We start from the raw sequence: 11,143 nt of genomic DNA, 5'->3' as shown, positions 1-11,143 counted from the left end.
CGCACAGCGCCCCAGCCCCACATGGCGCCCCGGCCCCAGCATGGCGCCCGACTGCGTCGCACGGCTAAGAGTCCGTCCAATGTCACGCACCCCACCCGGGTCCTTGAAGTCTAACAGGTGATTCGAGTTTTGGCAAAAGCTTCTTGACTTTAAAAGGAGGGCGGGTCCTCTTCATCCTGTGGGTAGGGACGGAGCAGGGATGCCAAAGACAAACCCCTCTCCTTCATGACTCTGGGGGCCACGCCGTTTTCCTGGTCTGGAGATGAGACTGGGCTGCTGGGGGTCCTGGGGGTGCGGGGGTGGATTCTGGGAATGCACACCCTGGTACCCACCTCGCCCTAGGGCGGAAGCTCCGGAGAGGGAGCCCGCTCAGCGTAGTGCGCTGGGCAGGGAGTGGGCCATGAAGTGGGCCATGAAGTGGGCATCGCTCACCTCTCAGCACTGGCTGTGAGGACTCAGTGAGACGCTTTAGCGCATCTCACATCGCCAGGCGCATAAGGGCCTGACCAGCGTCTATGCTCCTTTCACTGACATGTACCAAGGACGGAAACAAGCTTCAGAGGGAATCTGTTCACAGACCACGAGGAAAGACCGCACTCTGCTGAAATCCAGAAGAGCTGCTTAGAGTACAACAGAGCAAAACCTGTTTTCTTTCTTTAAGATACATCACTTTAGAAGTTACCGTGGTAACATGTAATTTCAAACCTTTCCACTGCCCAGCAACCGTAATCTTATTACATTCTGACCGTTAAAACATCCCCTGCATGTGCGTACTGGTTAACAACCTCATCTATTAAATGTGGCCTTCCTGTCCTCTTAGAATGTGACATCTTACCAGATGTGTATCTTCCTCATCAGCCTTCCCCTCTCTCAAACCTCACAGTGGTTATAGGGTCTAGGATTCCTACTTCCTGATTTCTGGCTGTCAAAAGCATGTTTATCAGAGCCAGAGGGTTCCGAAATCAAAGAATATGGGAGCCGAGGGGGAAGGGAGTCGCTCCCATGACCAGCAGCCATATTTCAGTATTAATAGGAAAGCATTCCAAAAACGTAGCCGGGACTGGCACCAGCCTACCGCCCAGACCAGCCCTCCCGCTGAATAGGCAACGAGCGTTCAAAAGACTAGGGCAGGTACTGTCATGAGGTAAGAGGTTAACTAAAAGAAGCCTGAAGAAATCAGGTTTGCAGAAATACCGAAGGATAGCTTCAAATGACACAAAGCTCTGCCCTGGGACGCTACTGGCAGCCACCAAGTGCAATCTGGCAGGCACTGTCGCCACAGAAACAAAAAGCAAGGGTAGAGGACACTGGTTTGTTTCAGGGAGGTTCCATACGTCAGAGAGACAAGGTCTGGGGGAAGACGTGGATGAACCGAGCGCATGACAGGTACCCAGAATGCTCAGCTCTGCGGAGACTTATCACATCGTGATCCATTCGCTTCCTGCCACCGAGCCTCGAGTAATCAGCAAGCAGAAGGCAACGGGGCAACGTTGGGATCCTGCACCGGGTCAGGGCAGGATAAGGCAACTGGGGGTGGGGCAGGCGACCGGCCACTTTCCTTAATCGGAATTTTACTTTTCAGTAGGAAGGCAAGGATAAAGCTTTTTTAGTGCAGTGGTGCTGAACCTCAGCATTCTGCTGTTCTGCCGTTAGATATCAAATAATATGGAAAAATATTTATCTTGATGGGTAGATATTTTCTTGATCTGTTTTAATTATATAACATTTTCTTAAATTTTGGACATATGCTACTTCTTGGTTGCAAGCATACAGAAGCAACTGACAAAATGAACAAGTAGAAAGCAACTTTTGTTTGTGTTTAGTTGGTAAAAACTTGTTTTGGTCTTTTTTGTGGATATCATTATGGATTGCCTAATGTATAATATCTCGTGATAGAAAAACTTTAATCGTGGACATGTACTGCTTTTATTTAAAATTAGTTAAAAAGATACAAGAAACTTTTCCAGTCCCCAGGAACTGACTTAAGCTCTCTGTCTAGATGTAACAGCCTAATTCTACCACTGTCCTTCGGCTTGTCAATATCATGTCACATGACAGTCCACACATGCCTGCTGAGTGTACAGTAAAACTCTGGGGCTCAGTCTGTCTCTGAGAACCTTCTAATCGATGATGGAGACATATCTTGAACTGTTGGAAAAGCATTTAATTTCTAAGTATTTTAAAAGCAAATAAACACCAACTGACCATGACTTTTTCTACTTCCTCACGTCACTACTGATGAAAACTGCTATCCTAGCGCAAACATAAGTGCTCTCTTTATTAATGTGTGTGAATATGAAACATGATCATCTATTTAAAAAAAGACAGCTTTGTTCTTCCACAATTGCAAAATAAGGAACCACTCTGGCTTTTTATTCCTTTTAAGAGCTCCCGTCGTTGGCTATTTTTTCTTGCTGTGCCATTCACCCTGGGTTTGTACTGCTCTGCTCCTCAGATTACAAAAGCAAGGGGAGAGTCCTCATTTAGAAACCATTTCTTAATTTTACATGTTAAAAGTTAAGATTCAAAAAAGAAAAGCCTCTTTAACTCGCCAAAGCTCAAGCCCATCATGAAGAATCTGATTTAATACAAGTTTAAGTCTATAAATTTGTTCTTTCCCCTCAAAAAACACGCAGGTCCCTTTCCAAGAACTGTTGTTTGAAAAATTTACCTAGAGAAGTTAAAGCATCAGTCCCGTCACCCCAGGACAGACGCGCCCCCAGGGAAGCGTCGGCGCGGCCCTGTGCGCGCGCGGCCCGCGGCTCCTCAGTCGCTCTTCTCCCCTCCGTGGTAGTGTCTGTACTCTGGCTTCAGCTCCCACGTGTTTTTGTGGATCCCTTTTACATTCTGAACGCCGATCTCTTTTAAAATTTCCTTCAGGTACACCTTAAAAGACAATGATAGAAGCAAACCAGTTTATGAGTGATAAAAATTATGACCCGAAAAGCACAGAATTTCTCTATAAAGAGGTTCAACAAACCGCCTTGTAATTCCACACACGCAACACATAACAACTGCATTCCACATGTGACCATCTGCACCAAAGGGTTTGGAGGCCTGAATGCTAACCCCGAGAGCCGGAAGAAAAACCAGAAAGAGGTCCGATGAAAAGCACCAGGCAGTTACCGGTGCCCAGCGTTCACTGAGACGGCACTGTGCACCAAGTATGACCGGCCTTGAGTTCAGTGGCCTCACTCAGTTCATGGTCAGACAGGGTTATTCGGGAACCAGTCGTTTCAGAAGCAGTGGCGTATATAAAAAATGACAGATGTTTTTGGGCCGATAATATGCTATGAAGCCAGCACGTGACGGGTGTTCAGAGTTCTCTGCTCTAAGGTGAGTTCTCCAACCTGCAACCCGGCATCTTGTTTTCCCTGTGTAATAGGGAAAGTCACTATTTCTGTTCATTATCACTTGTGTCTTGGCCACGCTTGTCAAGACAGGGTGAGGGATAAGAAGTGATAAGACACGCTGGAAACCACGGGGGCCGCAGCTCTCTCGTGCGTGGCATCAAAAGAGGTGAGCGACAGTGCAGGACAGAACTCTGCATTACGGTAGTTTAGGGCCCTGAAAAACCAACAGCCAGTCATCGAATGATGGCCAGACTCATGGAAATGACAGCTCTGGTAAATGTGATACAGAATCCCACCTTTGCTTGCCAATGCCCCGGGCCAAAGAGCATTCCACTATAAACTGACCAATATACTGTACTTCCTTCTTGAAGAGAGAAAAGTTAATTATTTAAAAGTGATTTTTTTTTTTGCTGCAGAACCAATCCAACAATAATTTTTGTGTGTATGCTTCAAAGAACCAGCTAGTTATTACAGTGACTCATCCCATTGATGGAAGATGTAATCTTTTTTATTAAAATGAGGCACCCAATAAGAAAAATGGTTGATGAGCTCTTACTTAGATGTTGAAGGCGGTGAGTCCCCTTCTTGAGTGTGGTGCTAGACTGCCTGCATCTGAATCTCAGGGGAACCCCGTTAAATAAACCCCATTTTAGGCCTAAAGAACCAGTATCTCCGAGGTCAGGCCTGGGAATCTGCATTTTCAGAAGTCTCTGCTTTAACTAAAGTTTTATAGCGCGTGCTTTAAGGGTCCTCTCGGCTCCAATACTCCAGGATCTCCGCGTCCCTGAAGCGCTCTCCGAGCCGCCCACTGCTGCTCCGACATACTCCAGGCAGCAGTATCGTACACCGACTGGTGTAACGCTCTACAGTTTATAAGGCCCTTTCATTTAGGGGCAGGTTGGCTGTCTGTCAGCTAGAAACCACAGCTGATTAGCACTGCGACCACACACGACCCTTCTACGGTCCCTGGACAGGCTAGTTCCATCACCTGAGCAGCCTTCCGAGCCAGCGGCCGGGCCCCAGCAGGTGGCAGCAGTGAACCGAATGCGGCCTGGGCTTCCCCAGGAGGAGGCCTGCTCGCCTCCCACACCTGCCGCTGGCTTCACTGAAGGACCCCGGTGAATGAGTGAGCATGAAGGCTTATGACATCCAGGTCATGGGCACGTCTGCCACTTGCCACTTCGAATTACATTTAAAAAATGGGACACTTCGTAAAGTACTTTCTAATTAAACAGGACCCATGAATGGGAAATGATGGGCCGGGCACAAAGGATTCTCAGTTTAGACGCCATGATGACATCTCTATAAAATGGTTTACTGTGAGGCTGGCTAAGACCCTGTGCAGAGTCATACGACAGCAGTGTACACTCTCCAACGGGTCACAAGTGACAGGTGCACTCACTGGGGCACTGAGGCTTGCCTGACAGACGCCCCTAGACTGCAAGCCTACTTGTCACCCAGGCACGGAACACGGAGAACCTAGAGGGTCCAACCCGAACACTGAGAGCGCCCTAGGTGCAGAGGCTCAGCTGTTCTCATGTGCAGCCCCCTCATTTTGGTAAACGAGTATCGTAAGTTTACCATTTTGCTTTTTATGAAGATGTCTCTTTTTTCAACAATAAGAATGGAATGAGATATTCAGAGCCTGTCAATCTGTCAGGTGACCAGTGGGACCAAGGTTACATTATCAGGGCTACAGAATTTTTTGTTTTGTTTTTTTTTGTGTTTGAGAATGTTCGAAACTGCAACCCAGGACCATCTGACTGTAGCCAAACTAACTTGGCACAAAGCATCGGCAGAGAAGGCAGCAGTGGAAACAGGGAGCACCAAGGTCAGAAGACCCCTGAAGAAGAGACACGGCAGAGGACAGTGCGATGTCGCGCCGCTCTTAGGATTTTCAGTGGCTCCCCTTTGGCTGACAGGCTAAATTCCCCACTCCTTGTCAGCTCTGTCCAGGTGTGCCTTCTCCCTGCGGCCTCGGCTTCTAGTAGTCCCTTCTGCAAACCTGCCGCTGCGGAGCCTGCGCCTTCTAGTTTCCCACACGCTGTTCCCTTTCTCTGTAATGCTAATCCCCTGCCTTGAATCTGAATTCATCCTTTAAGACTCGGCACAGACGTCCCTTCTCAGAGAAACTTTCCCTAACCGTCCCATCTCTCAGTGACAGCCCTCACACTACTGTCACCCTTGACCCACACGTCCCTCTCTCCCTCCTCATCGAACTGCATTCCCATCACAGAGCCTGCCTGCACTGTAACGGGAGGCTCGGCACGCTCACGCTGAACCAACAGGTAGGGTGTGCCTCGGCGTAAACCGGGAGCTGAGGACTGGGGGGAGTCGTTGAAGGGACATTACTTAGAAGGTCCACAGGAACAAGCTGAGCTAGTCTAGCGCTCAGACTCTAACTTACAGGGCAATGACCCAGTTTGAGCAACAAAAATTGATTATGTTACCTGGATGCGAATGACATTTATTACTAAAATCTGTACTATGGTGCTAAAGCATTGCTGGCAACAAAGCCAACTGAGGGGGAATTTAAAGGTTCTAACAGAATAAAAAATAAATAAATAAAAATAAGGGTCGAACAGGATTGCAGAAATTGGTAATCTAACTTTCCTTTTTAAAAATTCATAATTCATACGAATACTTACTTTAACACCTCCTAGGTGCCAGGTAGAGTAGTGTAAGTCAGTCTTTACCCTGAGAGTTCACAGTTTAAGGGTGTGTGGGGCGGGAGACCTGGGCACATAAGCAGGCGATCGCGGAATGAAACAGAACCACAGTAATAAGGATGCGTACGTGGGGTGGGGTGCTCCGGGAGCACTAAGGAGGCGCACCTGGGCCGGCTCAAGCTGAGCTGTGAGGTGCTCTGAGGATGTATATCTGAACTTTTGAAATGAATGGCAATTCTATGCAGAGATCAAGAAAAACCAATTCTCCTCGTATTCACAACACGGACTTCTCCACGTACTCTGAGGCCCACCTGTACTATAAAGGACGGACTCCAGAGCCAAGTAAATCGCCCCGACTTCACACCGGACCGCAGGGTGCTCCCCCGGCTGACTCGTGCAGTGCTGCAGAAGACGTGAGGCAGCGAGCCGGGGAGGCCCAGCAGCTCTGCGTCACAGGGGTGTGTGTGTGTCGGGGGCGGGGGGCTGCAGTGAGTCTGAATGCAGAGGAAAAAGGGACAGCACCCGGTGGCTTCCTGGGAAGGAAAAGGCAAAGCACGTACTGGAGCAAAGAAATCCAGCGATTAGGATGCGGTGTGCATTCGCGGGTCAAGATACAACTGCATCGTGCCAAACCCCAGAAATCCACAGATTGAATTCCTAAAATTTTCCCCAAGATCAAGACAAAGCTATGCAGAGCCGCAGGCACGGCAGCCTACTATTTTAGTCTCTTTTCTCCTTCCTTCCCCGCTCCACCCCCAGCCATTTCTCGTAGCACGGATCCCTCCACGGCTCTGCCAACCAGATGGAGGATTTATCTGCATTTCTTCTCATCGGGAATTTCAGTGCTAACGTAATTTATTACATAATTCCTAGAAGTTAATAAAAAAAAAAAACATATCTTTGACAGAGAGTTGTCACCAAGTAATAATGCTTTAGGCTAGTGGTCTCCAACCTTTGTGGCACCAGGGACTGGAGCTCCTCTGAGAATCTAATGCCTGAGGATCTGAAGCAGAGCTGAGGCGGTGATGCTGGCGCTGGGGAGCGGCTGCAGATACAGATGAAGCTTCACTCGCCCGCCTGCAGCTCACCTCCTGCTTTGTGGCTCGGTTCCTAACAGGCTGCAGACCAGTACTGGTCAGTGGCCTGGGGGTTGGGGACCCCAGCTTTAGGTAAGCCAAAAATATGACCCTAGTTCTGCTATAGTAGGTCTACTGGTTATCAGAACCTCCTATTCATAAAGACAGTATTAAAATTTCATAAATATATTTCATTCATTTATATTCAACATAGTTAATAATTAATTTTAGTATGACATTTGTATTCTAAAACGTTTAATTAAGGCTCCACTTCATAAGTCAGCAAATAATTATTTTTAAGACAGAAGTCTCGCAAAGGTTTGTCATTAATTAATAGGCTCTGCTGGGAAACCGGTGGTCTTTTTAGTTTTAATGGTACCATTCGAAACGAAAAGCTTCCGGTTCTAGAGAAAGTGACGAGAGAACTGACAGAAAGGAAATGATAAAAGATCTGGAAGGGAAAGGACCACTTATAAAGTAGTAAATTTGGGAATGAGTTTCAAACATTAAAAATACCAATTTTTACTTTGGACGTGGAACTAAACGAGCTAAGATACAGCTTAAATTCCATTCTCTACGGACCTGGTTTAGGGTGATGATGATTCTTGATAAGGGGGAATGAGAAAGCGGCCTGACTGCGAAAGAAATTAGCTTTTATTTTTTTTCACCAAAATAGGGTCCCTATTGTCAGAAAAAGACTTTCCTTGCTTGTCTATGGATATATACATGTGTCTGGCTGGATACAGAAGAGGCAATGTGGTAAGGGATATTCCTGGGCTGAAGCCAGGACATTGGGGTTCAGTCCACCAGGCAGCTCCCTTCTCTGGCTCTATAAACTAGAAAGACAAGAAAATCACTAAGGTTACTTTTACCTTTAAGATCTTGAGTCAGATTCACAGATAGATCAATATAGATACCGACCTATCCATATTTACATATGGACAGATATAGAGAAATCTATCATGAGGAGGAAATGGAAACACAATGTGAGCTCAGGAGCTGTTCTGAACACACTGAATTTGAGATTACAACAGCATGACCAACACGGACGAGGTGCTGACTGTACCAGGCAGTGGGCCCGGGCTGGCGGAGGACGCCTTCCCCATCCTCTGGTTCAGAAACGGGAGGAAGGGGCACACAAACCCCACAGGTTAACCAAAACCTTCCCGGGGCTTCTGCTGGAGTAATCAGGACAGACGCTCTCCTTCTGCTTAGGGGTTGCTGGCTGCGAGGTGCTTAGGAAATCATTCTGGCTCCCACCTGGCAAGCTCTGCCCAAGGACAAAGATGACACACAGGAAAGACCTAGAGAGGAGAGACATGCGGAGATGGGAAGGGACAGTTCTGACTAAGTGATACTAGTACCCGATCCAGCCCTGTTCAGAGCGAGATGCAGTCCTGAATGCCCCAGCCACAGGAGCCAATAAATGCTTCCTTTGTTTAAGCCAGTTAGTTTGAACTGAGTTTCTTCCTTGTACCTGAAAGAGTCTCGACCAAGTCACAGACCTATAATGCACATACCTGCAAATAAAGTTTTATTTTTGGACAGGAGAAGGTCTCAGTATGTCAATTCTTCTAGTCATTTTATCCTTTAAAAAACCGTATCTTCCTGTATGTCACTGATGCCAAATTGTGCTTAAACTACTTCTATTCAAGCCTTTACCTCGGCCTGTCTAGAAACAAACTCTGAGGATTAGGGTACCTCGACCTTATTGCTGTGCTGCTTTGTTTATAAAAGTCTATTTTGTGCAAATAAGCAACCGCCCACTGAGCATTATTTAGTGCTGGGGAATTTGAAGTGTGGGCACTGAGCCGCTCAAAATCAAAGCCACACAAATCTGTGAGTTGTCCATGTTGATTTGAACTTCCTTTAATAAAAGCATGCAAACTGATCGATAACAAGTTCTGAATTAAAAAATGGTCTACAGGATTGACATGATTGGGGCTGCTGATTTAGAGGGGATTTTCAATCATTAAAGATAAATTTCCCTGAATCTTGATCTGAACTGGGGAGGATTCAGCACAAGGAAATTAAGCAGTTTACTTATTATCAGAACTGATGCTGGGTGAGACTTTTAACAGAAATGTATAGTTTTGGGAACACTGGTAAGTGGGTGCCGTGTTGGAACTGTGCGTCGGCTCGAGGTGGTCTTAGCAAATTGATGTTTCACAGGGAGCAATCAGGTGAAGTTTCTAATGGTTTGTATTTTTGAAGGCAATGCTGTAGAGGCTTCTATTTTAAAGATATAATAAAATATACAGAAAGACTAGGCATAACACATTCAAGTGAAAGATCAAAAATTGCCAGGGGACAAACACTAGAATTCTTCTCATAGTTCACGTTACAGGGGAAAAAAGCCAAAATATAAACTGTAAAAACACTCCTTTAAATGGATACTGACCGTGTTTCTCACTTTACATTGGTTACCAGAGCTTGGCCTTTTTAGTTGGCTTACCTGCCCGTTAGCTCGACTGCTTATGCAAGTCACATACTGGGAAATGAGGGAAAGGACTGGCCCTGAGGACAGTTTCTCTAATCAATATTTTTGCTAGCAGAAGTTTCAAGAAGAAGAACATAAAAAGAAAGGAATTGAAAAAACAAGAGAATTCTTAAAATCCACCCAGAAAATGCCAAAAATGACATTGTAAAGGCCAGAAAGCAGATGGTAACTTAAGAAAACAGTAGTAGATTAATGACAAGGAGGACATGTTAAATTGATACACTTCATGGTTAGAAACTTACCCAAAGATGGCACTGGAGGCCATCAGAAAATGAGAATGTCATTAAAAGCATGTTCTAAAAAAGTAACGTGAATAAGATTTCCTTTCTTCCCTGTTACATATGGCTCGCAAATTTAATACTAATACTATTTGTAAAACACTTTGCAGTTAACAATGTATCTGTCATAAACATAAGTTGTTTGTAGGAATTCGAGAAACTAGATATTATTTTAAACATAGTAACATGTAAACATTTAATTTGAACGTATTGGTGCAGTTTATATTAAGTACGTCACACGTTACGAAACCTAAACGTTAAATAAATAACGGGTTAAACGTACTAAGTATCCTGTCCTGGACCATTTGGCTAAGTGGGAGGACTGGACCTAACCCGAGGTTCCGCTTCTCCAAATCCAGCGCTCTCCGTCACACCAGGAAGTCCCCTTCCTGGATCAGCAGGCGACACTGGTCCCTTCAGTCTCTGGGTGCTGCTCAGACTAAAGTCAGTGAGCAGGTACAGATGACCATCATGCCCTGTGGAGCGTTTAAACGGGACAGGCGCCCACGAGGAGGAGAGCTGGGCTTTCCAGGTCAGTGGGCTCTGCCAACTCAGTGCAGATGTGAGAGGGAGGTGCAGAGCAGGGGAGACGCAGGAGGGGAGCGCTGAGGTCATCTAGTGCGACTCTCTGAATCCTAGAATTGGAAGTGACTCCCCAGGCCCCAGGGCGGTGAGCGGCAGGGCTGGAAACCGAGCTGGCCACAGCCCTGGCATTTCGCACTTTCTTAAAACTGGCTCTTCGTCCCCTACTCCTGATGTGAGGCCTGTCAAAATCCATCTGAGGAAAATATGGCGGTCCTGGAAACTGAGGATGTGGCTGTTTCTTTTCCCAAATCGATTCGTCTAACACTTACCGAATTCCTACCCTGTTTGTGTTCTAGAGTGTATGAATGTTTAGGGATATGAATATACAACCCTGCCTTCAAGAGCCTTATGCTTGCTGAAGCAACTTAGCCCCTAAATAATAAATTTATTCTAAACTAATTTAGTTTCCAGAACAGCAGTTCGCATGCTCTGAGGGTCCGAGGCCCGCTATGAGAATCTGACATAAGCTATGGATCTGCTACCCAGAAAAACCCATCCATTTTTGCACATATTCAGGAGATTACTGGATCTCAGGAAGCTCATGAATTAAAGGAGCTCTACTATAGGAGATTTACTGAGTACCACCACATAAAAATTACCCGAAGAACCAGAACCAAAACTCAGAGAAATATCAGTTATCCCTTTTCTTTGATGCAAAATGAATAAACTTTAAAATCATGTC

General features: G+C 46.1%; 1 protein-coding gene across 1 annotated transcript in view; it reads right to left on the bottom strand.

The window, feature by feature from the left end:
- Nucleotides 1–1,902: 1,902 nt before the first annotated feature.
- GTF2F2 (general transcription factor IIF subunit 2) overlaps nt 1,903–11,143 on the bottom strand; it is a 112,875-nt gene continuing 103,634 nt past the window's right edge. The window contains exon 8 of the mRNA XM_006914961.3: nt 1,903–2,886. Within this exon, the coding sequence (XP_006915023.1) occupies nt 2,767–2,886 (120 nt within the window). The 3' untranslated portion in view covers nt 1,903–2,766. The remainder of the gene's footprint in view (nt 2,887–11,143) is intronic.

This window comes from Pteropus alecto, unplaced genomic scaffold (assembly GCF_000325575.1).
Source record: "Pteropus alecto unplaced genomic scaffold, ASM32557v1 scaffold35, whole genome shotgun sequence".
NCBI lineage: Eukaryota > Metazoa > Chordata > Mammalia > Chiroptera > Pteropodidae > Pteropus > Pteropus alecto.
Note: the sequence above shows the minus strand (reverse complement) of the source record. Positions and strands in the feature narration are given on the sequence as shown.